At 43.9% G+C, this 27,268-nt stretch overlaps 2 protein-coding genes across 4 annotated transcripts; one reads left to right on the top strand and one right to left on the bottom strand.

Moving 5' to 3' along the window:
• Positions 1–27,268, bottom strand: LOC131818140 (zinc finger protein 345-like). Of its 3 annotated transcripts, none has more exons than XM_059152280.1 (4): positions 27,047–27,268; positions 24,329–24,455; positions 3,681–4,493; positions 1–3,465 (listed from the first exon to the last, which is right to left on the bottom strand). In XM_059152280.1, the coding sequence occupies exons 1-4, from the start codon at positions 27,077–27,079 to the stop codon at positions 2,165–2,167; spliced, it is 2,274 nt and encodes a 757-aa protein (XP_059008263.1). In that variant the 5' UTR covers positions 27,080–27,268; the 3' UTR covers positions 1–2,164. The 3 variants fall into 3 exon arrangements, with proteins under 3 accessions (XP_059008263.1, XP_059008264.1, XP_059008265.1); XM_059152281.1 differs by lacking the exon at positions 27,047–27,268 and adding an exon at positions 7,468–7,731; XM_059152282.1 differs by lacking the exon at positions 24,329–24,455.
• LOC131818207 (thymosin beta-4-like) lies at positions 22,029–22,265 on the top strand. Its single transcript, XM_059152471.1, has one exon. The coding sequence runs from the start codon at positions 22,085–22,087 to the stop codon at positions 22,217–22,219; it is 135 nt and encodes a 44-aa protein (XP_059008454.1). The 5' UTR covers positions 22,029–22,084; the 3' UTR covers positions 22,220–22,265.

Genomic DNA, 27,268 nt, shown 5'->3' with positions numbered 1-27,268 from the left:
TGTTTTTGACTCCTTTATTTTCAACAGGCAAAATCTAGAAATAACTTAAGTGCCCATAAAAAAGATGAACCAAGTAACAGCGGTATATGCCAACATAAGTGAGCAACTTGCAGAACATCACTGATGAAAAACTAATTACATACCACAAAGGAAATCACAGAGGGGTGGGGAAGAGTAAACAGTTCATTCCAAATATATAAATAACAAAAAGTGGATGGTTCCCATTGTAAAACAAATTACAGTGGTTCCCCGGAGAGGTGGGTAGGGTAAGTAGAGATTGTAGTAGGCCAGAGGTAAATAAAGCATGACATATATGGTCATTATCAGGATTATGATGGTGGCAGATTCATATCCTTGTCAAAATTTATCAATTGTACACTCCTTTTTTTTTTTTAAGATTTTATTTATTTATTTGACAGAGAGAAATCACAAGTAGATGGAGAGGCAGGCAGAGAGAGAGAGAGGGAAGCAGGCTCCCCACTGAGCAGAGAGCCGGATGACCTGAGCCGAAGGCAGCGGCTTAACCCACTGAGCCACCCAGGCGTCCTCAATTGTACACTCTTAAATATATGCAGCTTATTAGCATCTGTAATTTAAACCTTTATATAGTTTTAAAAAATTGGCTCAAAATAAAAATAGATCTGGCAACCTTATGCTGACAGTACCACCCTGTTCCATGTCCTCCGGGCTTCAGTCTTACCTCAGTGTCTGCAGACACAGGCAGCAGTGAAGGATGGTTCGGCTGGTGTTAACAGGAACATTGCCTGGATCTTAAGGGCCACATCAACAAACTACTGACTCCCCCCAGTCCCTTTTACTCTCTTGTATTCCTCTGTGTGTAGTACTGACCTGGACATGGAGAACACACGGGCTAAAAGGATCGCCAATAGCTTCCAATTATTTTCTCTGACAATGACTTTACCTACACAAGATAAATATGCCCGGAGATCCTGAGATTTGTGTACACACTGATCCTAGTCATTGTCACAGAAACTTGTCTGGATCCATTTCTAGAAGAGGCACATTCCATCCAGTTGGCTGCAGCCTCCTCCCCTTCCTGTTAAGTGTTTCTGTACCAATTATGGTTTCTCCTGCCCACTGTGGTCTTTCAACCAGTGACCCAAGCCCAGTGGGTTGTGGACATCAGGGCACATGGCTGCTTGTAAAGCCGAGGTTAATAGTGCTGACATCCCCTGTGAGACCCCCTTCGAGTAGGGAAGAAATTCATGTCACTGGCAGAAGCACTAAGAGTCTCATATCTGCTCCCTCCTGGGGCTCATCACTGAGGCTCCTAAAACACACGTCATCCAGACATGAAACGAAAAACAGAAAGCCCCGCAGATTTTGCTAGGAGGCTGTGAGGCAGCAATCAATGCAAATTTAGTCCAAACTGGCAGGCTACTGGCACAACCTGGCTGGCTCAGTAGAGCTTGATTCTTGATCTTGGGGTTTGAGCCCCAAGTTGGACATAGAGTTTACTTAAAACAAAACAAAACTGGCAAGCTATTTCCTGCCATCCTCCACTTTCTCCTCAAGCACAGCTAGTTTGAGACTCTTAGAAGTTTACCATTTGATGCTTGTTGAGCCCAAATCTATTTATAAACTACTCCTCCACACAGTAAGTAGAACATTCATGATTAAAGACTTAAACAGTAAGGCCTTGATTATCATTTTATCCAAATCAATGTGGAGAAGACAGTTCTCCAGTTTGTGACTTGGAAGCTGGAAAAACTCATCACAAGTATCACATGCGACCAACACGTTCCTGAAAAAAGGTAGCCATTCTCTGTAAGCTGCCGGCCAAACTCATGATGTTCTCTGGGTCATCACTGATGCAAGTCCATGACATGAAGGTATTCAAGGAAGAGGGAAAGCTGACCCCAAAAAGACCTCAAGTTACTGCTAATCTGCTCCAGTTCTAAGAACAGAGGTCAACTTCTCTGAGTATACTGGGGTGAGGACTGATGTGCACTGTGCGGACCTACCAGTTGGCAGAGGTGAAAGGGTCACAGAACTGTCAGTTACAAAAATCTAGAGAGCTCTCTGGACAATTCAGAAAATGCGACATGGCCACACATACTTATAAGATAAATTTAAGGAATTTCCCCACCGTAGAAGATTCAAATCAGGCAAAAGTCTCCTCAAAGAGTTTTCACCAGTGGCATTATGCTGAATAAGGAAATTGCATATTCATTATAGAACCATGCCTTTCTCTAGTGTGAACTCTCCAATGCTGAGAGAGGTTAGATTTTCCCCTAAACGATTTCCCACATTCACTGCACTCATAAGGTCGTTCTCCAGTATGAACCCTGTGATGGTAAGAGAGAGCAGTACGAGTGATAAAAGATTTCCCACATTCACTGCACTCATGAGGCCTTTCTCCAGTGTGAACTCTCTGATGATAATGGAGGGCAGTACTACTTATAAAAGATTTTCCACACTCACTGCATTCATAAGGCCTCTCTCCTGTGTGAATTCTCTGATGATAATGGAAGCTGGAACTAAAAGTAAAAGATTTCCCACATTTGTTGCATTTGTAAGGGTTTCCTCCATTATGAATTCTCTGGTGTATTGAGAGGGAATGTTTTTGTCGAAAGGATTTCCCACATTCACTGCATTCATAAGGCCTTTCTCCAGTGTGACCTCTGTGATGATACCTGAGTGCAGAGCTTGAAGTGAAAGATTTCCCACATTCACCACATTCATAAGGCCTTTCTCCTTTGTGGGATCTCTGATGATAACTAAGGGCAGAGCGAGAGGTAAAAGACTTCCCACATTCACTGCACTCAAAAGGTTTTTCTCCAGAATGAACTCTATAATGATACTGGAGTTCATACCTACAAATAAAAGATTTCCCACATTCATTACACTCATAAAACCTTTCACCTGAATGAACCCTTAGGTGCATATTGAGGCTATTTCTTCGGGTGAAGGACTTGCCACATTCACTGCACTCATGAGGCCTTTCTCCAGTGTGAACTCTGCGATGATACTGAAGAGCACTATGAGTGCTGAAAGATTTCCCACACTCACTGCACTCATGAGGCCTTTCTCCAGTGTGAACTCTCTGATGATAATGGAGGGCAGTACTACTTATAAAAGATTTTCCACACTCACTGCATACATAAGGCCTTTCTCCTGTGTGAATTCTCTCATGATAATGGAAACTGGAACTACAAGAAAAAGATTTCCCACATTTGTTGCATTTGTAAGGGTTTCCTCTACTATGAATTTTCTGGTGTATTGAGAGAGAATGTTTTTGTCGAAAGGATTTCCCACATTCACTGCATTCATAAGGCCTTTCTCCTGTGTGACCTCTGTGATGATACCTGAGTGCAGAGCTTGAAGTGAAAGATTTCCCACATTCACCGCATTCATAAGGCCTTTCTCCTCTGTGGGATCTCTGATGATAACTAAGGGCAGAGCGATAGGTAAAAGACTTCCCACATTCACTGCACTCAAAAGGTTTTTCAGGGGCGCCTGGGTGGCTCAGTGGTTAAGCCGCTGCCTTCGGCTCAGGTCATGATCTCGGGGTCCTGGGATCGAGTCCCGCATCGGGCTCTCTGCTCAGCAGGGAGCCTGCTTCCTCCTCTCTCTCTCTCTCTGCCTGCCTCTCTGCCTACTTGTGATTTCTCTCTGTCGAATAAATAAATAAAATCTTTAAAAAAAAAAAAAAAAAGGTTTTTCACCAGAGTGACTTCTATAATGATACTGGAGTTCATACCTACAAATAAAAGATTTCCCACATTCTTTACACTCATAAGGCCTTTCACCTGAGTGAACCATTAGGTGCATGTTGAGTCTATGTCTGCGGGTAAAGGACTTGCCACATTCACTGCACTCATAAGGCCTTTCTCCAGTGTGAACTCTGTGGTGATAATGGAGAGCAGTATGAGTGCTGAAAGTATTCCCACATTCACTGCACACAAAGGACTGTCCTCCAAGGTGGACACCCTGGTCCTCTGTATCTGTATGTTTGGGACCAAAGGCGTTCTCACATCCTCCCCAAGCACCACGACTGTTTTCACGTTGTAACATTGCCCTGCACTGGGGGATCATGTGTGGTTTCTCCCCAGTACAAGTGGCCTCTTGCCCCAGATGCCCCGAGCCAGACAGCAAGTCCTTCTCAACCTCTCCACAGGTAAAGGGCTTTCCCGAACCACCGGATCCCCAGCTCTTGACAGCAGAGTCCCTGTCCACACGGCTTCTGAATGGTTTTGCTCCCGCGGGCTGCTCCTGCTGCTGCTGCTGCTCCAACCTCACACTGAAAGAAAATGGTTTCCCGCAGGCCCCACAACTCAACCGTTTCTGGCTGTTTTCTTTCTCCTGGAGCTCAGCCAAGTGGAAAATGTCTTTCAAGACGGGACCACACATCTCACAGGGGTGGGTCTTCTGGGAAGACAGAGCGGCCCTGGGTGTCCCGGTCTGTGAAACGCCTACAGAAGCGCTCTGCGCAAAGGGGGCCTCCTCATCCTCTGCTCCACAGCAGCAACCTGAAAGCAGAGAAACGTTGGTGAAACACGTGCTGGCTGTAGCACGGGGTGAGCCCATCACACATGCATCTGGCTCATCTGGGCATGAGTGTATGGCAGGCTTTTCCAGACACCAGAGATGGAACACAGTTGAAGGAGTGGCCGCTGAGCACTCCTGGGCCCCTAAGGCCAAAGTATCGTGGCACGCGCACTAGCCAGAAGAATACAAAACTAAGGTATCACACAAGGGAGAGAGCCAGGATCTACAACTTACTCTCTGTCCATAGCTTCCTGCTGGCCTGTTTGTTGGCTGAGTAGAAGACTGCGGGAAAATCTACTTACAAGAAATTTGCTGCTGTTCAAAGTCAATTTAAGCATATGTCAACATCTCATGGCAAACTGGCCAAGTGTGGATGCTGGGGTACACAGAAAGGAAAGAGCACTGGGAGAAATGGGTGAGATGTAGCAGCCTAAGAAGCTCCGATTAACCCCGCAATGCAAGTCATGGAATTACCAAAGGAGTAGATCCCAGAAGTCCACATATTGTCAACAGTGAAGAAGGAAAGACAGAAACAGGGTGTGGCCACTGGCAATCAAACCAGACTCTGGCTGAACAAAGGTGCCCAGTATGATCTGAACACAGAGCTGATATCACACCTTTCCCAGCTGCCATTCACGAGAAACAGGGCCCTGTGCCTGTGAGCCCACCTGGTCATGCTGGAGCATGTCCATGCTATGACACACAAAGGACTCTTCCCTGTAAGCCTTCCTGAGCAACTACAGGGTACTAGGAGGATTAAAAATACTGTAGGAAAGGGAGTCTAGGTGGCTCTGTTGGCTATCTGACCCTTGATCACAGCTTAGGTCTTGATTGCAGGGTTATGAGGTCAAGCTCTGTGTTGGACTCTGTGCTGGGCTCTGTGCTGGGTGTGGAGCCTACTTAGGAAAAGAAGAAAAAGAAAAGGAAAGGGAAGAAAAAAAAAGGAAAGAAAGGAAAAGGAAAAGGAAAGGAAAGGAAGGAATGGAAAGAAAAGAAATACTGGAGGAAAACAGGCTAAGTGGATGGCCAGCACTGTCCCAGAGCTACTCAGGATACAAAGGACCCAGAGAAGCACCCTATGTGACCGATGTCAGCAGAATGGTATTAGTGGAGATACCATCCTTCACCCCACCAAAAATGAATTCAAGAGCTGCCCATGAATGACATTAGCTTCAGAGGGATCAAAAATCCAGTTAAAACCAATTACTACACAGTGGGGGATAAAAGAGAGCACAAGCATGCAGAAAGGACAGCTGGAGACTTTATTAGCAGAGATGTGGGGACGGGTCAGAAGGGCTGGTTCTGTCTGTATCAGTTACACCAGGCAGGTGCTACTGTGGTCCCTGCTCAGCCGACTCACGCCACCTTCCGCATAGGGGACACTGGCATTCTATGCCACTGAGTTGACCAACATGCATCACTGTCATGGACCCAGTGGCTATAAATCTCCTGCATCCGGCTCCCCCTGCTCCAGAGCTGCTGCTGTGCACCTCCAGGACAAGGACCGTGACTGCGCCCCCCCAAAGCTGCATGTGTCCTGGGCCCCAGATATTCACTCCAGACCCTGACCCCCAGTTGCATCGGGTCCACTGACGACTCAAGGGAGTGGAAATACCCTCTAGATAGGCTAGCCTGATGCCAGGACCTCACAGCCACTGGGTCTCCATGCACACACAGACACCCAACTTCATGGCTGCAACTCACAAAGCAAATGAACACGACTGAGTTGTAATCAGTGTTCCAGGGCCCAAAACTGCTGTCACTCTGAAAAAGCCCACACACCAGACCCTCTTCTGGCGGCTGCTCCATGAGTGCCAGCCCATCAGATGCCAGGGCCGCTGCCACCACCCCAGGGTACCCAAGATTCGGACTCGGCACTGGCCTCAACTCTGCCACGATACTCTCCTGGAAAAAAGCCACCAGGCTTTCCTCAGAAGTCTCCTCTGCTACTTTGGACACTGCAGCCTTGGCCATAAGGCTCTCTCTTCCCGAGGCCTTGCCGGTGCTGATGGGGGCCAGAGAGTTTGTCGTTGGGCCCTCCCCAGGTCCAGAATGGCCATAACCCATGAGGCTGACACCCTTGCACCCACCTGTCAGTGAAGGACCCTCCTGACCAAAAGTACCACAAACTCTGGAAGGAGCGACCACATCATCAAATGTGCAAACATGAACGCAAGGATGTAAGAAACAAAAAATCAAGGAAACAACACCATCAAAGGAATACAGTAATTCATCAGAAAACAGAGTCAAGGAAATGGAGACATGAGACCTATCAGACAAAATTCAAAATAATTGTTTTAACAAAGTTTAGTGAGGCACAAGAAAACACAGGTTGGGGCGCCTAGGTGGTTAAGTAGGTTAAGCCTCTGGTTTCAGCTCAGGTCATGATCTCAGGGTCCTGGGATTGAGGCCCACATCAGGCTCTCTGCTCAGCAGGGAGCCTGCTTCCCCCTCTCTCTCTGCCTGCTGCTCTGCCTGCTTGTGATCTCTCTCTCTGTCAAATAAGTAAATAAAATCTTAAAGAAAAAAAGGAAAAGAAAACAAGGGTAGACGACTCAACAAAAGAAGATAGAAAATAAACAAAATAAACTGTTCAACAAAGATACAGAAATCATAGAAATGGGGGCGCCTGCGTGGCTCAGTGGGTTAAAGCCTCTGCCTTCGGCTCAGGTCATGATCCTGGTATCCTGGGATAGAGCCCCGCATCGGGCTCTCTGCTCAGTGGGGAGCCTGCTTCCTCCTCTCTCTCTCTCTGCCTGCCTCTCTGCCTACTTGTGATCTGTCAAATAAATAAATAGAATCTGAAAGAAAGAAAGAAAAAGAAAGAAAGAAAGAAAGAAAGAAAGAAAGAAAGAAAGAAATTGTAGACACGAACAGAGTGGGCTGGCCAAGGATGCAGTGAAAGGTAGTCACTGGTGGTCAGATGCGGCTGAGCGGAGTGAGCAGCAGACTCACCGGAGAGTTGAATGCTGGAGGCATGCCTTCATCCAGGTGCCTGGATGCCCCAGGGGCTGTCCTGCAGAGGTCCCAGACATCAGCAGAGAGGAGCAGCAGGGTGTGCAGTCACGCCACACTCTATACCCGCAATACAGGAGAGTTCCGGGTGTGCCCACTCTCCAAAAGGAGGGTCAGATATAAGCAGTGACACGTGAATCAATTAATGGTTGGCGACAGTCCACCCAATCACTGATGGGGCTCCTAATATGAGACCACAGGCAGCTGGGAAGACATCAAAATACGAGGACATGGAGCACTACTAGAGCATAATACATAACTGTACAACACTGAATCCTCTTAATGCCACCTCTCTCTTAAGAAGTAGGATGGCAGGTAACGAGTGGGACAGAAGACTGTTTCTGTCTTTCTAAACAGACTATCCTTAAAATGAACTGGTCTTTGTAGCAGAACTGTTTGACTCATTTTTTTTTTTTTTAAGATTTTATTTGTTTATTTGAAAGAGAGAGCATGAGAGGGGAGAGGTCAGAGGGAGAAGCAGACTCTGCTTCTGCTGAGCAGGGAGCCCAATGAGGGACTCAATTGTGATACCCCAGGATCATGACCTGAGCTGAAGGCAGTTGCTTAACCAACTGAGACACCCAGATGCCCCTCAACTCATTCTTTATGTTCGAAAACTTCCCACAGGGCTGCACCAGCATAACCAGCCTGGGCTTTTGAAGTCTCTTCTTACCAGTTACCAGAGTGACTTATGTGACCTTCCACTGTTGGGACTTGATTGGGTGAGTATTAAACTCATCAGGCACGATTCAACCAACCAGAACCAAGATGGTATGTGTATTTGTTTTATGTCTTAGGTGTCTAGCTCTGAGAGATCAACTAGATGGAAATGCTGGAGATCCATTTCATTTGCAGCGAAGATGCTTTGCTTTGCTTCTGTCAAAGGATAAGGACTATGGAAGGCTTAAACCACAAAAGTTTAGTTTCGTTGTACTCTTGTATTACCCTTGTTTTCTGAGGATTCAAACTTACACCTATTCCATCAGAAGAAACATTTCAATAAAATGTCATTTGAATATTAACTACTAAAATCATCTGATGACTTTCTTTTTTTAAAGGTTTTATTTATTTATTTGACAAAGAGAGATCACAAGTAAGCAGAGAGGGTGGGGGAAGCAGGCTCCCCGCTGAGCAGAGAGCCCGATGCAGGGCTTGAACCCAGGACCCTGAGATCATGACCCAAACCGAAGGCAGAGGTTTAACCCACTGAGCCACCCAGGCACCCCCATCTGATGACTTCCTTATCCTCTAACTAAAAGTTATTCATTTGAGATGCTGTTTGATTAGAATCAAGGTCCCTTTTATATTTATGATACAGGTGATGGAAATCATCCCAAAGCAGCTATTTTAGAATACATACAGGGGCAGCTGGGTTAAACGTCTGGTTTTGGCTCAGGTCATGATACTAGGGTCCTGGGATCAAGCCCCACATCGGGCACTATGCTCAACGAAGAGTCTGCTTCTCCCTATCCCTCTGTCCCTCCCCTCTGCTTATGCTCATGCATGCTTTCTCTCAAATAAATAAAATCTTTAAAAAGAGGGAGAGGATACATGTAGAGAAATGACTTTAACTAGTATAATATAAACTACACAATAAAATGGAAATTTCATATATTTGCAAAAATTCTGTGTTGGTAAAAATTAACTTAACCTCCGGTATTAAATGTTTACATTAAAAGAAGATGGTGACACTGTCCGATTAAAAAAACAGGGGTAAAGAGGAAGAGCCCAAGATGGCAAAGGAGTAGAAGACCTTAGATTTGTCTGGTCCCAGGCATTCAGCTAGATAGCTATCAAATTATTATGAACACCTGTGAACTCAACTGGAGATCTAAGGAAAGAACTGCTGCACATCCACAAATAGAAAAGCGACCATTGTCTGTGAGGTAGGAGGTGTGGAGAAGGGAATCCGAGGTAATACATCAGAAGATAAACCATGAAGGTAGGATGCCTCTGGAAGCGGGCCAACGGAAAGTGATATATCAGAAGTATACAAAATCAGAACGTTTAGAAGGCTGTTCCAGTGAGGGATGTCCCTGCATAAAAGGAGCTCAGGTGGCGAGCAAGGTAGAATCCTAGGTGGGACAGTGTAGTCTCAGGATTCCCGGGGGTCACAGAAAGAACTGGGGTGCCTGAGTGCAGCAGAGTTCCCAGGCACTGGAGTGGGGAATCCGGCTGCAATCAGGGAGCCCAAGAGTGGGGTCTCACTCAGTGCTTCCATAAACCATGAACTGCCACACAGTGGGGCAACCACTCTCTGAGCAAGGACTCAGGAAGCAGCAGAGCCCTGAAGAGATCCCTCTTCCTCTCACCGAGAGGAACAGCATGCATGCACACCACAGGAGTCTATAGGGTTTGGAGACTCTGAGCAAGGTCACAAGTGCTTAGTCACAGGCTGGGTGAGCACAGAGTGTGGCTAGAGACCAGGGAAACAGGAGTCATTGCCTGCTTTTCCCTGAGGATGCACTGAGGAGTGGGGGGCATGAGGTTTCAGTTCTGGGTCTGGAGATTGGGAAGCCACCATTTTCACTGCCATCCTCTCAAGCTGCAGGGAAAGCCTTCAGGGAACAAAAGCCACATAGAGCAATCCAGAGCCCCTGACTTAGCCATGCCTTCTGACAAGGCGGTGCAATTCCTCCCAGGGCAGACACCTGAGAATCAGTGCAACAGGCCCCTCCCTCAGATCAGCAAGTTTAATGATCACACAGAACTGCAAAACTCCAGCACTAGGAGAAAACGGTGCATAGAATCCATGATATTTTCTTATCATTCCTTAGCCTTTAGATTTTACTTCTCTTTTCTTTTTCCTTTGAAACAATTTATTTTAGCAACTCTTTTTTAAAAGTCTCTTTTTATTTTCATTCTTAGAGTTACATTCTATCCACTCACTGTATTTAATTTTATTTTCGTATATACATTTTATTTTCTTTACAATTTTGCGATGCAGTTTCTTCTAACAAACTTACCAAAATACACATAGAATCTAATGTATTGCTCTCTTCTCTTTACTTGTCTGATTATATTCTTTTTTTAAGTCTTTTTAAATTTTCATCCTGATAGTTACATTTTATTCCTTCAATGTGTTTAATTTAATTTAATTTAATTTAATTTTATTTTTTTTTTAAAGATTTTATTTATTTATTTGACAGAGAGAAATCACAAGTAGATGGAGAGGCAGGCAGAGAGAGAGAGAGAGAAGCAGGCTCCCTGCTGAGCAGAGAGCCCGATGCGGGGCTCGATCCCAGGACCCTGAGATCACGACCTGAGCCGAAGGCAGCGGCTTAACCCACTGAGCCACCCAGGCGCCCTAATTTTATTTTTGTATAATAAGTTTTTCTTTCTTCACAGTTTTGAGATGTAGTTTCTTCTAACAAAAAGACCAAAATACACGCAGGATATAGTGTATGTCATCTTATCTGTTTATATTCTTTCCATCTTTTTTTAAAAAAAATTGTTTTTTTAAAGTTTTATTTTACTCTTTCATTGATTTTGATTTTTTTTAAATTTTATTTCTGTACATACATGGTTTTTGTTCCTTACACTTTTGCCATCTAGTTTTCTTTTCTTTTTTTTTTTTTTTTAAAGATTTTATTTATTTATTTGACAGAGAAATCACAAGTAGATGGAGAGGCAGACAGAGAGAGAGAGGGAAGCAGGCTCCCCACTGAGCAGAGAGCCCGACGCGGGACTCGATCCCAGGACTCTGAGATCATGACCTGAGCCGAAGGCAGTGGCTTAACCCACTGAGCCACCCAGGCGCCCCTCTTTTTTTTTTTTTTAAAGATTTTATTTATTTATTTGAAAGACAGAGATCACAAGTAGGCAGAGAGGCAGGCAGAGAGAGAGAGAGAGAGAGAGAAGCAGGCTTCCTGCAAAGCAGAGAGCCCGATGCGGGGCTCAATCCCAGGACCCCGAGATCATGACCCGAGCCGAAGGCAGCAGCCCAAACCACTGAGCCACCCAGGTGCCCCACCATCTAGTTTTCTAACAACCAAAATACACACAGGATCCAGTGTACCTCTCTGTTCTATTCACCTGTCTGATTATATTCTCTTTTACTTTTTATTTTTTATTTTATTTCATTATATTTTATTTTTAAAGATTTTATTTATTTATTTGACAGACAGAGATCACAAGTAGGCAGAGAGGCAGGCAGAGAGAGAGGAAAGGAAGCAGGCTCCCTGCTGGGCAGAGAGCCCAATGTGGGGCTTAATCCCAGGACCCTGGGATCATGACCTTAGCCGAAGGTAGAGGCTTTAACCCACTGAGCCACCCAGGTGCCCCTCTCTTTCACATTTTAAAAATGTTTATATATTTTTTGGTTTCGGGTCTCTTCTGATTTGTTTAGTGTATATTTCTAAGGGGCTGTTGTTGTCATTTCAGTATTCTGTCCTCTCGTTCATCTAGTCTTCTCTGGACAGAATGACAAGATGGAAAAACTCACCTCAAAAAAAAAGAACAAGAGGCAGTACTGATAGCCAGGGACCTAATCAGTATGGATATAAGTAAGATGTGGAACTAGAGTTTAGAATAACAATTCTAAAGATACTAGCTAGGCTTGAAAAAAAGCATAAAAGACACTAAAGAATACTTTCTGGAGAAATAAAAGAACTAAAATCTAGTCAAGTAAAAATCAAAACGGCTATTGAGATTCAATAAAAAATGAAAGTTCTAAGGGTGCCTGGTTAAGTGTCTGCCTTCAGCTTAGGTCATGTTCCCAGGGTCCTAGGATCGAGCCCCACACCCGGCTCCTTGCTCAGTGGGAACCTGTTTCCCCCTCCCCCTCTGCCTGCTGCTGCTTGTGGTTGTACTTGCTATCTCCCTCTGTCAAATAAATAAAATCTTAAAAAAAAAAAAAAGGAGGTTCTAACTGCTAGAATAAATGAGGCAGAAGAATTAGTGATATAGAAGACAAAATGATGGATAATAAAGAAGCTGAGAAAAAGAAAGATATACAACTACTGGATCTCAAGGGGAGAATTTGAGAGAAAAGTGATACCATAAAGTGAAACAATATTAAAATAATTGGGATCCCAGAAGAGGAAAGAGAGGGGCAGAGCAGAAAGTATATTGGAGCAAATTATAGTAGAGAACTTCTCTAATCTGGGTCCATCCAGGAAACAGGCATCAAAGTCCAGGAGACACAGAGAATACCCCTCAAAATCAATAAAAATAGGTCAACACTTCAGCATATTAATAGTGAAGATTGCAAACCTCAGAGACAAAGAGAAAATCCTGCAAGCATCTTGGGGACAAGAGGTCCATAATCTTCAAGGATAGAAACATTAGATGGGCAGCAGACCTACGTACAGAGACCTGGCAGGCCAAAAAGGACTGGCATGATATATTTAGGGTGGTAAATGAGAAAAGCAGGCAGCCAAGAATACTTTATCCATCAAGGATGTCATTCAGAATAGAAGGATAGATAAAGAGCTTCCAGGATGAAGAGAAACTAAAAGAATTTGTGGTCACTAAACCAGCCCTGCAAGAAATATTAAAGGGGATCCTTTAAGTGAAGAAAAAGCCTAAAAGAAACATAGACCAGAAAGGAACAGAGAAAATATGTGGAAACTGTAAATATTCAGGTAATAAAATGGCACTAAACTCTAATGTTTCAATAGGTACTCTGAAGGTAAGTGGCCTAACTGCCCCAATCAAAAGACACAGGGTACCAGATCAGATAAAAAAGCAAGACCCACTGATATGCTGTGAGCAAAAGATTCATTCTAGGGACGCCTGGGTGGCTCAGTTGGTTGGACGACTGCTTTCAGCTCAGGTCATGATCCCGGAGTCCTGGGATCGAGTCCTGCATTGGGCTCCCAACTCCACGGGGAGTCTGCTTCTCTCTCTGACCTTCTCCTCGCTCATGTTCTCTCTCACTGTCTCTCTCTCAAAAAAAAAAAAAAAAGATTCATTCTAGACACGAAGACACCTCCAGAGTGAAAGTGAAGGGGCAGAAAACCATTTATCATGCTAATGGACATGAAAAGAAAGCTGGGGTAGCAATCCTTATATCAGACAAATCAGATTTTAAACCAAAGTGTAATAAGAGATGAGGAAGGTCATTATAATATAATTAAAATGTCTATCCAACACGATCCACCAATTGTAAATTTTGTGCCCTCAAGATGGGAGCAGACAATTATATAAACTAATTAGTAACAAAATTAAAGAAACATTAATAACAATACAATTATAGTAGTTTAACACCCCACTCACTGCAATGGGCAGATCATCTAAGAAGATCAAGAAGGAAACAGTGGCTTTTAATGACGCACTGGACCAGATGGACCTCAAAGATATATGCAGAACATTCCATCCTAAAGTAATAGAATACACATTCTTCTCGACTGCACATGGAATATTCTCCAGAACAGATCCATTCTGGGTCACAAATCACGTCTCAACTGGTACTTAAAGATTGGGATCATTCCCTGCATATTTTCAGACTACAATGCTTTGAAATTTGAACTCAATCACAAGAAGAAAGTTGGAAAGAACTCAAATACAGTGAGGCTAAAGAGCATCCTACTAAAGAATGAATTAGGTCAACAGGAAATTAAAGAATTTAAGAAATTCACAGAGACAAATGAAAATGAAAACAGGGAGCACCTGGGTGGCTCACTGGCTTAAGCCTCTGCCTTCAGCTCAGGTCAGGATCCCAGGGTCCTGGGATTGAGCCCCGTATCAGGCTCTCTGCTCAGCAGGGAGCCTGCTTCCCCCCACCTCTCTCTCTCTGCCTGCCTCTCTGCCTACTTGTGACCTCTGTCAAATAAATAAATAAAATCTTTTAAAAAGAAATGAAAATAGAACTGTTCAAAACCTTTGGGATGCAGCAAAGGCAGTCTTAGGAGGGAAGTATAGAGCAATATAAGCCTTTCTCAAGAAAAAAAGAGAGGTCTCAAATACACAACCTAACCTTACACCTAAAACAGCTGGAGAAAAAGAACAGCAAATAAAGCTTAACCCCAGCAGAAGAGAATTAATAAAAGATCAGAAACCAATGAAATAGAAACCAAAAGAACAGTAGAACAGATCAACAAAAGCAGGAGCTGGTTCCTTAAGCAAATTAGTAAGATTGATAAACCCTGGCCAAACTTACCAAAAAGAAAAGAGAAAGGACCCAAATAAATAAAATCATGAATGAAAGAGGAGAGATTACAACCAAGACCGACAAAATACAATTTCGCAAAGAAATGAATGCATTCCTAGAAATGTATAAACTACCAAAACTGAAACAGGAAGAAACAGAAAATTGAACAGTCCCATAACCAGAAAAGAAAATTGCAGCAGGAATCAAAAATCTCCCAAGAAACTAAAATCCAGGGCTGGATGGCCTCCCAGGGGAATTCTATCAAACATTTCAAGATTTAACACCTATTCTTCTGAAACGGTTTCAAAAAACAGAAATGGAAGGAAAACTTCCCCACATCTGACTCTCTCCTCAGCAGGGAGCCTGCTTCCTTCCTCTCTCTCTGCTTGCCTCTGCCTACTTGTGATCTCTGTCAAATAAATAAATAAAACAAACAAACAAATAAAATATTTATTTATTTAAAATAAATAAAAAATAAATAAACAATAAAAAACAAAAACAAAACAATGACAACAAAAAACAAGACCCAACTATGTGCTGTGGATATTTGACTCACTTCAGCGTTAAGAACACAAGAAGGCTAAAAGTGAAGGGAGCAAAAAATGTACTTCTTGTAAATGGAATACAAAAAGCAAGCAAAAATAGCAATACTTTTATCAGATAAAATAGACTTAGAGATAAAGTCATAACATAAGGATAAAGGAGCTAATGTATCGAGAGGATGTAACAACTACAAGTGTATATATGCACCAAACATCAAACTATGGAGCACCTAAACACAGGAAGCAAATATTATCAATCCAAGGCAGATAGACAGTAACAATGTAATAGTAACAGAGGGCCTTCAAGGCACCTGGGTGACTCAGGTGCCTTGATTAAGCGGATTAAGCCTCTGTCTTCAGCTCAGGTCATGATCTGACCATCCTAAGATCGAGCCCCTCATCGGGCTAGCTGCTTGACAGGGAGCCTGCTTCCTCCTCTCTCTCTGCCTGCCTCTCTGCCTACTTGTGATCTCTCTGTCAAATAAATAAATAAAATCTTAAAAAAAAAAAATAAGAGGACCTTCAATATTCCCCTATCAACAATGGGTAGATTATCCAGACAGAAAAGCAAGAATACTTTGTATTTTAACTATACTTTAGATCAAATGGACTAGTAGGTATATAGAGAATATTCAATTCAACTGCAGAATAACACACATTCTCCTCAAGGGAATACAGAAAATTTCTTAGGAAAGATCGTATGTTATAAATCATGAAACCAGTCATAACAAATTTAAGAGGAATCACATCAGTTATCTTTACTGACCACAGTAGCATAAATTAGGAATAAATAATAGGAGGAAAGCTCAAAATTCAAAAATATGTGGATATTAAACAATGCAATCATGAAAAACAAATGGGCCCAATTAAAAAAAATCTTGAAACAAAGAAAGCAAAAACACAAAATAATAAAGCTTATAGAATACAGCAGAAGCAGTTCTAATAGGGAAATTTAGAGCAATAAAGCCCTACATTAAGGCAAAGGTATCATATAAGCAAATTTATAGCTCAAACAAAACAAAAGAACAATTTAAGGCTGATGTTAGCAGAGGGCTAAGATCATAGAGGGCTGCAAAAAGCTTCAGCTCTAGGGAAAAATAGTATCTAGCCTTCCTTTATACTTTTATTCTTTTCTTTATTTAATTTTTTCAATTCTTTACCTTATTAACTTTTTTGCATTTCTATTTTTATACAGATATTTTTCACATTTATTTATTTATTTAACTTTCATTGTATTTTTTATTTATTTATTTGACAGACAGAGATCACAAGTAGGCAGAGAGGCAGGCAGAGAGAGAGAGAGAGAGGGAAGCAGGCTTCCTGCGGAGCAGGGAGCCCGATGCGGGGCTCGATCCCAGGATCCTGAGATCATGACCCGAGCCGAAGGCAGCAGCCCAAACCACTGAGCCACCCAGGCGCCCCTATTTTTTCTTTCTTATTTGGGAATCTAGATACTTTTAACAACCAGACCAAAACAAACACGGAATCTAGTTTGGTGTTGTTATTGTTTTGTTTTTCCTTTTTCTTTCTTCTTTTCTTTTCTGCACAAAATGACAAGATGGAGAAATTCACCACAAAAGAAAGAACAGGAGATGGAGGTAGTACTCATGGACAGTAATTTAATCAATACAGATACAATTAAGATGTCTGAACTAGAATGTAAAATAATTATAAGGATACCAGCTGGGCTTGAAAATAGCATAGAAGACATTAGAGAATTCCTTATTGCAGAGATAAAAAAAAAACTAAAATCTAGTCAGCCCAAAATTAAAAATGCTACAACCATGATGCAACCCCAAGTGGAGGCCATAAAAATGAGGACTGAAAAATGAGAGGAGTCAATCAGTGATACAGAAGATATAATTATGGAAAAGCATGAAGCTGAAAAGAAGAGGGAAAGAAAGGTAATGGACCACATACTTAGACTTAGGGAACTCAAGAGCAAATTATTAAAAGGTGATGACACTTTTAACATTGGAGTCCCAGAAGATGAAGAAAAAGAAAAGGGGGTAGAAAGTTTATTCAAACAAACTATAGCTAGAAACTTTCCTAATCTGAGGAAAGACACAGACATCAAAATCCAACAAGCACAGAGAACTCCCATTAAATTAAAAGCCAGGACACCTTGGTGGCTCAGCTGACTAAGCATCCAACTTTTTTTTTTTTTTTTTTTTTTTTAAAGATTTTTTTATTTTTATTTATTTGTCAGAGAGAGAGTGAGCGAGAGCGAGCATAGGCAGACAGAGTGGAAGGCAGAGTCAGAGGGAGAAGCAGGCTCCCTGCGGAGGGCAAGGAGCCCGATGTGGGACTCGATCCCAGGACGCCGGGATCATGACCTGAGCCGAAGGCAGCTGCTTAACCAACTGAGCCACCCAGGCGTCCCAGCATCCAACTTTTGATTTCAGCTCAAGTCATGATCTCAGGGTGGTGAGATTTAGACCTGCACTGAGCTCAGTGCTGGGCATGGAGGCTGCTTAAGATTGTCTCTCTCCCTCTCCCCTCCTCCAACCTATTTTTATAAAAAATAGATAAATTCAATAAAAGCTGACCATCATCAAGGCATATTATATGTCAAGTTCAAAAAATACACAGGCAAGGAAAGAATCCTGAAAGCAGCAAGGGAAAAGAAAAGTCATTAACCTTCAAGAAGATAGATCAGGTTTGCAACAGACGTGTCTACTGAAATTTGGCAAGCCAGAAAGCCATGGAACTATTCAATGTGCTGAAAGGGGAAAATATTCAGCCAAGAATTCTTTATCCGGCAAGGCTGTCATTCAGAATAGACAAACAAAACAAAAACTAAAGGAGTTCATAACCACTAAACCAGCCCTGCAAGAAATTTTAAAGGGGATTCTTTGAGTGGAGGAAAATAAACAAACAAAAACCTCCCCACCAAAAAAAGCAAACAAAAAACCCCCCAAAAGCAAAAAAGACTAGAAAGGACCAGAGAACATCACCAAAAACACCAACTCTATAGACAATACCATGACACCAAATTCATATCATTCAATAATCACTGTAAATTTTTTTAAAGATTTTATTTATTTATTTGACAGATCACAAGGCAGGCAGAGAGAGGGAGAAGCAGCCTCACTGAGCAGAGAGCCCAATATGGGGCTCAATCCCAGGAACCTGGGATCAATTCACTGTAAATTAAAATGGACTAAATGCCCCAATTAAAAGACTTAAGAATGGATTTAAAACAAGATCCATTAGGGCGCCTGAGTGGCTCAGTGGGTTAATCCTCTGCCTTCAGCTCAGGTCATGATCTTGGGGTCCTGGAATTGAGCCCCGCATCGGGCTCTTTGCTCAGAGGGGAGCCTGCTCCCCCCCCACTCTCTGCCTGCCTCTCTACCTACTGGTGATCTCCCTCTCTCTGTCAAATAAATTAAAAAATAAATAAATAATAAAACAAGATCCATCTATATGCTGCCTAGAAGAGGCTCATTTTAGACTAAAGACACCTGCAGATTGAAAGTGAGGGGATAGGGGCACCTGGGTGGCTCAGTGGGTTAAATCCTCTGCTTTCAGCTCAGGTCATGGTCACAAACCTTTCCAAAAAATAGAAATGGAAGGAGAGCTCCAAAACTCATTCTACAAAGATAGCATTACCTTCATACCAAAATTGGAAAAAGACCCCACTAAAAAGGAGACTTATAGGCCTATATCATGATGAACAGGAATGCAAACACTCTCAATAAAATCCTAGCAAATCAGAGGCGCCTGGGTGGCTCAGTCAGTTAAGAGTCTGTCTTCAGGTCAGGTCATGATCCTGGGGATCCTGGAATCGAGCCCTGTGTCAGGCTCCCTACTCAGCGGGGAGCTTGCTTCTCCCTCTGCCTCTGCCGATACCCTCACTTATGTTTATGTTCTCTCTGTCTCTCAAATAAAGATCTTTTTCAAAAAAAAAAAAAAAAACTAACAAATCAAATCCAACATTACATTAAAGAATTATTCACTACAATCAAGTCGGATTTCTTCCTGGGCCACTATGAGTGGTTCAAACACTGCAAATCAATGCCATATACCACATTAGGAAAAGAAACGATAAGAGACATATGGTCGTCTCCATAGATGCAGAAAAAGCATTCGACACAATACAGCATCCTTTCTTGATAAAAATGCTCAACAAAGTAGGGATGGAGGGAACATACATAAACATCAAAAAGGCCATATATGAAAGAAACACAGCTAATATCATCCTCAATGGGGAAAACAGAAAGCTCTACCTCTATAGTCAGGAACAAGATAAGGATGTCCACTTTCACCATTACTATTAAACACAGTATTGGAATTGTTAGCTTTAGCAATCAGAAGACCAAAAAATAAATAAATACACAAATAAAAGGCATCCCAACTGGCAAGGAAGAAGTCAAAACCTCACTATTTGCAGACGACGTGATACTCTGTAGAAAATCTGAAAGACTCCACGAAAAAACTGCTAAAACCAATACATGAATTCAGAAAAACTGCAAGATACAAAAGTGATGTGCAGAAATCTATTGCATTTCTATATACTGGTTACTTCACCAGTAAAAAAGCAGCAGAAAAAAGAAATCAAGGAATTGATCCCATTTGCAACTGTACCCAAAACAGTAAGATACCCAGGAATAAACCTAACTAAAGAGCTAAAAGATCTTACTCTGAAAACTATAAACTATAGGACACTCATGAAAGAAACTGAAGAGGACACAAAGAAATGTCAAACAGTCCAAGCTCATGGATTGGAAGAACAAATATCATTAAAATGTCTCTACTACTCAAAGCAATCTACAAATTCTGTGCAATCCCTATCAAAATAGCATGTTTCACAAAACTAGAACAAATAATCCTAAAATTAATACGGAAACACAAAATTCATTAAATAGCCAAAGCAATTCTGAAAAGAAACAAAACTGGAGGCATCACAATTCCAGATTTCAAGCTATATTACAAAGCTATAGTCATCAAGACAACATGGCACTGGCACAAAACAGACACATAGATCAATATAGAACCCAGAAATGGACCAACAACTCTATGGTCAACTAATCTCCCAAAAGAAAGAAAGAATATCCAATAGAAAAAAGTCGATCCCTTCAAAAAATCCTGTTGGGAAAACTGGACAGCCACATGCAGGAGAATGACACTGGACCATTTTCTTACACCATACACACAAAAAAACAAATTAAAAATGGATGAAAGACCTAAATATGAGATAGGAAACCATCAGAATCCTGGAGGAGAACACGGGCAGAAACCTCTTTGACTCTGGCTATAGCAACTTCTTATTAAACACGCTGCTGGATGCAAGCCAAAGAAAAGCAAAAATGAACTATTGGGACTTAACCAAGGAAAAAGATTTTGCATAGTGAAGGAAACAATCAACAAAACTAAAAGGCAGCCTACAGAGAATGGAAGAAGATATTTGCAAACAACATATCTGGTAAAGGCTTAGTATCTAAAACCTATAAAGAACTTACCAAACTCAACATCTCAAAACAAATAACCCAGTTAAGAACCAGGCAGAAGGGGGCGCCTGGGTGGCTCAGTGGGTTAAAGCCTCTGCCTTCGGCTCAGGTCATGATCCCAGGGTCCTGGGATTGAGTTCCCGCACTGGGTTCCTTGCTCAGTGGGGAGCCTGCTTCTCCCATTGCCTCCTGTTCCCCCTGCTTGTGCTCATTCTCTCTGACAAATGGATAAATAAAATCTTAAAAAAAAAAAAAAACTTAAAAAAAAAAAGAAGACATCCAGATGGCTAAGAGACACATGAAAATAAGCTTAACATCAAACATCAACAGGGAAATACAAATCAAAACCATTATGATACCACTTCACACCTGAGAGAATGGTTAAAATTAACAACACAGGAGGGGCGCCTGGGTGGCTCAGTCAGTTGAGCATATGCCTTCAGCTCAGATCATGATTTTAGGGTCCTAGCATGTAGCCCCACATCAGGCTCCCTGCTCAGTGGGCTCCCTCTCCTCCCTGCTCCTGCTCTCTCGCTATCTCTGTCTCTCTCTCAAATAAATAAAATCCTTTTATTTTTAAGTGTCTAGAGGCGCCTGGGTGGTTCAATCAGTATCTGTGTTCAGCTCAGGTAATGACCTTGGGGTTCTGGGATTGAGCTCCGTGTCGTGCTTTCTGCTCAGATAGGAGTCTGCTTCTCCCTCTCTCTCTCTCTGTGCTCTCTCTCAAATAAATAAATAAAATCTTTCCAAAATATTAAAAAAAAAATACAGGAAACAACAGCTGTTGGCGAGGATGTGGAAATAGAGGAACACTCATGGACTGTTGGTGGGAATGCAAAACGGTGCAGCCACTCTGAAGAACACTATGGAGGTTCCTCAAAAAGCTAAAAATAGAGCTACCCTACAGGCCAGCAATTGTACTACTAGCTATTTACCCAAAGGATATAAAAATACAGGTAAGAAGTGGTATATGCACCCCGATGTTTAAAGCAGCATCAGCAATAACCAAGTAAGAGAGCCCAAATGTCCACTGACTAATGAATGGATAAAGAAGATGTGGTGTGTGTGTGTGTGTGTATACACACATATATACAATGGAATATTAGCCATCACAAAGAATGAAATCTTCCCATCTGCAACTATGTGGATGGAACTAGAGTATATTATGCTAAGTGAAGTAAGTCAAACAAAGATAGACAAATACCATATGATCTCACTCACTTATATGTGGAATTTAGGAAAGAAAAGAGATGAACATATAGGAGTGGGGGGAGAGAAAAAAGGAGAAAGGGAAACAAGCCATAAGTGCCTCTTAACGATACAGAACAAACTGAAGGTTGATGGCGGGAGGTGGGTGGGCAACAGGCTAGATGGGTGATGGCTATTAAAGAGGACACTTGTGATTCGGCGGCGGCTCCTGAGCAGACCAGTCTTCTCTCGCTCGTGCACCTCCCTCCGCTTCCTCTGCAACCATGTCTGACAAACCCGATACGGCTGAGATTGAGAAATTCGATAAATTGAAATTGAAGAAGACAGAAACACAAGAGAAAAATCCACTGCCTTCAAAAGAAACAAATAAACAGGAGAAGCAAGCGGGCGAATCATAGTGAGGCAGGTGCCACTGATATGCACTGTACATTCCACAAGCATTGCCTTCTTTACTTCTTTTTAGCTGTATAACTTTTAAGATGCAAAGAGGCTGGATCAAGTTTAAATGACTGTGGTCCCCTTGTTCTTATCAAAGAATCTGAGCTACTGACTGGGAAGTCAAACCTCCTATACATCGGCAGGGGAAGGAAAATAACTTGTATGCCGGCAAAGGAAGAAGCGGGGTGGGCACAACTAGTAGAAAAAGCTGGTCCAAGGTGTCTTGCGGGTGGTAAACTGCAGTTTAGTCAGAGTGCCATTTTTTTCTTTGAATGATTTTAAGTATTGGAGTGCACAATTTTTTAATATGCAAATAAAAAGTTTAAATGTAAAAAAAAAAAAAAAAGGACACTTGTTGCGACGCCTGGGTGGTTCAGTGGGTTAAGCCGTTGCCTTCGGCTCAGGTCATGATCCGGGGCTCATGGGATCGAGCCCCACATCGGGCTCCTTGCTTGGCAGGGAATCTGCTTCTCTCGCTACCTCTGCCTGCCTCTCTCCCTGCTTGTGTGTACTCACTTGCGCTCGCTCTCCCTCTCTCTCTCTGGCAAATAAATGAAATCTTAAAAAAAAAAAAGAGGACACTTGTTGTGATGAGCACTGGGTATTATATGCAAGTGATGAATCACAAAATTCTACTCCAGAAACCATTACTACACTGTATGTTAACTAACAAAATTTAAATTAAAAAAAAAGAGGGGGTGCCTGGGTGGCTCAGTGGGTTAAGCCGCTGCCTTCAGCTCGGGTCATGATCTCAGGGTCCTGGGATCGAGTCCCGCATCGGGCTCTCTGCTCAGCAGGGAGCCTGCTTCCTCCTCTCTCTCTCTCTCTCTGCCTGCCTCTCTGCCTACTTGTGATCTCTCTCTGTCAAATAAATAAATAAAATCTTTAAAAAAAAAAAAAAAGGGCTACCATATGGACTACCATTGCCATTTCCAGGTATTTACCCAAGAAAACAAAATCAGTATCTCCACAAAATATCTCCACTCAGAGATATCCACTGAAGTATTATTCACAATAGCAAATATATGGAAACATCAGTAAGTGTGACTGAGTGTTTAATGTGACAAAGAACATTTAGTAGACACACACATGCAGGAATATTCAGCCACATAAAAGAAAGCAAAACTGCCACTTGCATAACATGGTTGAACCTAGAAAAGACTATGCTACGTCAAACCGCACAGAAAAGACAGCTAGTGTACGGTACCACATATAGAGAAACTCTGGAACAAACAAACAAAAACCCCAGAAACAGACTAGAATGCCAGAAGCTAAGGACTGGGGCACAGGGGAAAATGGTCAGGGATACACACTTTCACTTACAAGAGGAGTAAATTCTGAGGGTTTAATGTTGAGTACAGTTGTTAATACTGTACTGTACACTTGAAATTTGGTAAGAGAATAGATATTAAGCTTTCTCACCACCAACAACAAAAAGGTAATCTTAACAAATGATACGTGAATTGATTACCATCATTTAGGTAATAATTTCATATTGTATATCGAGTCATCATGTAATATACTTGCAATAATGTAATTCTATTTGTCAATCGTATTTCATCAAAGTTGAAGGAAGGGAGGGCAGGTGGAAGAAGAGATGTAAATACTACCCAAAGAACCATACAGGACAGTCTTGAGAAGTAGTCCATGGTATACCTACACAGTGGCCCTGCCAATGCCTCCAATTTCAGGCACAGGCAGAAATGAGGAAATGTCACCCCAAGGAAGGGTTCAAAACCCAGGCCACAGAAATGGCACTGATCTGAACACAGAGACCCAGCCACAGAGAGGGGAAGCAAGGTGCATTCCATTAGCTTCACTCATGACCACTGGCCTCCGATCTTAGCCGATCAGGGCTCAGCACAGCGGGTACTGAGGCTGCGGGCAGACAGAAGGGCACACCAACAACTCAGGGCCAGCAACAAAAGCAACTGCCCAGAAAGCTGGGGAAGCACACAGTGAACACAGTCCACACCAGAGAAGGACAAAACCCTCCCCTGGAGAATGGAAAAGGGGAGTCCGCAGGGTACAGAGTCCAGGGCAGATCAAGGGGACGCTGAGGGCCTTACCCAGTGACGATACAAGTGCAAAGTTCTCCAGCATCACATGGTGGTACAGCCGTCTCTGAGTCTCATCAAGAAGTCTCCACTCCTTCCAGGAGAAGTACACGGCCACGTCCTCAAAGGTCACACCACACTACCATGAAAGGAATACATGGAACCCTGAGCATTCTCTCTCTCTGAGAACCCACCAGCCAACCCACACACCCACCCCAGTCTCTCCTGCCAGCCCAGCTCCCCTCCTCAGATAATACCAGGTCCTGGTGCCTCTAATGCTGCTCTCCTCTCACCTTCCCACCAATCACTGTTCAGTGCTCAGCAATAACACGCAGGGGTCACATGGAAGCAATATGGCCTGCAAGTCCCAAACCCCTGCCAGGATATTCCCATGGAGTCTCCCAGGTCATGCCCTCAAGACAGCCAATTATAGGCCCTGCTCTGCTGGGAAGTCTTCAATACCAGGCCCAAACCTGAGGCCCTTAGCTCACACTTCCTCTCTATGTGTACATAATTTTGTAGACTGAACCTCTCTCATGACTTAGGACCCCACAGATGAACACCCACACCTTTCTGCTCCACAACAAAGGATCCTCCCTTGACTCACACTTGTACTTGACACAAACAAGTATTTGTTTGTTTAACAAACACAAACAGGTTCCACTACCACCCCAGTACTCCCATGGATCCCAACTGAGGGAAAGCCTCAAATGCTGCTGAGAAGCCTCCTCACCTACCTCTAATTCTCCCTGCAATACGACACTCACAACCACTGTCAACTTAGTATATTCATAGACCCTCTTCTATTTCTGTGCCACCCATACTCTCCCTCAACAATCAGAACCCTCTACTCCAAACTGAACCTCTGTGAAAACCCCAGCACTAAAGGTCTCCCTGCCAGGCACAGCGAACCACAAATGACCACATTTGTCCAGACCTTAACAACCAGCAAGACTTTGAAACACCCCAGGCACTGTAAAAACTCATCATAAAATTCTGTGAAGCCATACATCATCGAATAAAGAGCAGGCCCAACTTCACTCTCGGCAAAATTACTCTTGCGTGTTCTAGCTATCACTTGTCCCATCATCCCAAGCAAGGCTTGTCCATGTATCTGCCAGATCACTGCCTCTCTCCTTTACCTGTGTTCACAATGCCCAGCAACCCCAACCACGTGCTGAGCAGGAAAACCACTCTTCAGCACACGTTACTAGGTCCCTCTGACCTAAGAGGAGCATTGCCATGACACTCTGCATTCCCTTCCTAAATGTGATCCAAGTCTCCACCCTGGTCCACACAGCAGCCATCACTTTTCAAACTCTCCATCATGAATCTTTCCCCCAGTTTCCCAAAATTTCCTCTCCAGCTGCCCATGTGATGCCATTAATCACACTTCTCTGAAACATCAGAGATTGTAAACAATGTCAAGACAACTTAGGTATCCCCAAAGACAGTTAACCTACTGCTGACTTCATCAGCTGATGAAAGCTTTCATATTTTCTGCTACCAGGACCTGTGAAAACTAACAATGGAAAATATCACAAAATGGTATCAGGAGGTTGCAGGCTTGAGGGGAGATCTCAAACAGTATCACAGTGATCAACTGCAGACCAAAGAGGAAAAGACAAACTTGGCCTTATATGGGACACTCCTTCATTACCCCAAACCCAGAAAGACAGTCTTTCCCGATCACCCACCCAACAGTCAGCCACCGGGAAGACACGACTCCCACCTTACTCCCGTCGCCTCAGAGTTGGTAACAGCCTTCCCGACTTCGCCCCTTTCCCTTAAAACGCACGACCTCCCTTCTCTTCTCCACACTGGCTACTGCTTTGACTCGGATTCTTCGGTCCCAATCGCTGTTCCCTGTCGCTCCCAGAAACAACATCTCTGCGGGTAAAGTGTCTGCAGTTTTTTTTTTTTTTAAGATTTTTATTTATTTATCAGAGAGAGAGGGGGAGAGAGCGAGCACAGGCAGACAGAATGGCAGGCAGAGGCAGAGGGAGAAGCAGGCTCCCTGCCGAGCAAGGAGCCCGATGTGGGACTCGATCCCAGGACGCCGGGATCATGACCTGAGCCGAAGGCAGCCGCTTAACCAACTGAGCCACCCAGGTGTCCCTCTGCAGTTTTCTCTTCAAGCGTCACCGACCAAAAGCCCCGGGGTTCCCCTCACTCCCTCCGTTCTCCTCTCCTCTGCAACACCCACAATTCGCCTCAGCCCTTCTCCGAAAAGAGACCAACAGCAGCCGGTTCTCCAACATCCAGGGCGGACACGGTGGCGGTCCGGGCCACTACCAGCGACCACCGCAAGTCCCTCTTGCTGCGCGCCCTCCCCCGGCGGCGGCGCTTCTCCGCGGCCGCAGAAAGCTCCCTGACACCCGGGATAGACCACCTCCCCTCACCGCCAGCAGACACGGCCTCGGCAGGCAGCACCGGCGCACGCCTCACCCGCCGCGCCGCACCCTGCTCCTGACAGAACCAATGCCAACCGCGCCGTCCCCCGTTTGTGGCGCTGGTCCCCCGCAGTCCCCTCCCCGGCGGCTCCTCAGCAGGGAGCCCGCGCCTGCACGCAGTCCGCCGGCGCTCCCACACAGGCCCCCGCCCACCCGCGCCTCCCTGCTCCCGACACCGGGGCCTGGGCCGCAGGGCCGCGAGCAGGCGCCCCGCGCTCGGGCCTTCGGGGTCTGGGTTGGGGGGCCGACGGAGAGGGCCCAGGGGATGAGCGTTTACCTCAGCCGAGTCCCTGGGCGCGGCTGCCGCCATCAGACTCGGTGGGCCGGCAGCGGGCCGGAAGGGAGCGGACACCCAGGCTCAACTGTGTGCGGCAAGGAGGCGCCGCTCCTCTTGTCTTCAGCGTCAATTACCCAGATCCCGAACCGCGCTCGGGAACCTGAGGAGACACACAGTCCTATCCTGGAACTACAACCCAGCTGGAGGGGATGAGGCCGGAAG

This window comes from Mustela lutreola, chromosome 16 (genome assembly GCF_030435805.1).
Source record: "Mustela lutreola isolate mMusLut2 chromosome 16, mMusLut2.pri, whole genome shotgun sequence".
In the NCBI taxonomy this organism is placed as follows: Eukaryota; Metazoa; Chordata; class Mammalia; order Carnivora; family Mustelidae; genus Mustela; species Mustela lutreola.
The sequence above is the reverse complement of the archived record's forward strand: the minus strand, read 5'-3'. Positions and strand labels throughout refer to the sequence as shown.

Bases quoted from the DNA above. Each gene is read 5' to 3' on its own strand.
- LOC131818207 (XM_059152471.1), top strand. From the start codon at position 22,085: ATGTCTGACAAACCCGATACGGCTGAGATTGAGAAATTCGATAAATTG.
- LOC131818140 (XM_059152280.1), bottom strand. From the start codon at position 27,079: ATGGCGGCAGCCGCGCCCAGGGACTCGGCTGAG. The intron at 4,494-24,328 runs GTAAGGCCCTCA...CTCTGCTTTCAG, and splicing joins TGCACTTGTATCGTCACTGG to GTTGCTGCTGTGGAGCAGAG. The intron at 3,466-3,680 runs CTTTTTTTTTTT...CCCCTGAAAAAC, and splicing joins AAGTCACTCTGGTGAAAAAC to CTTTTGAGTGCAGTGAATGT.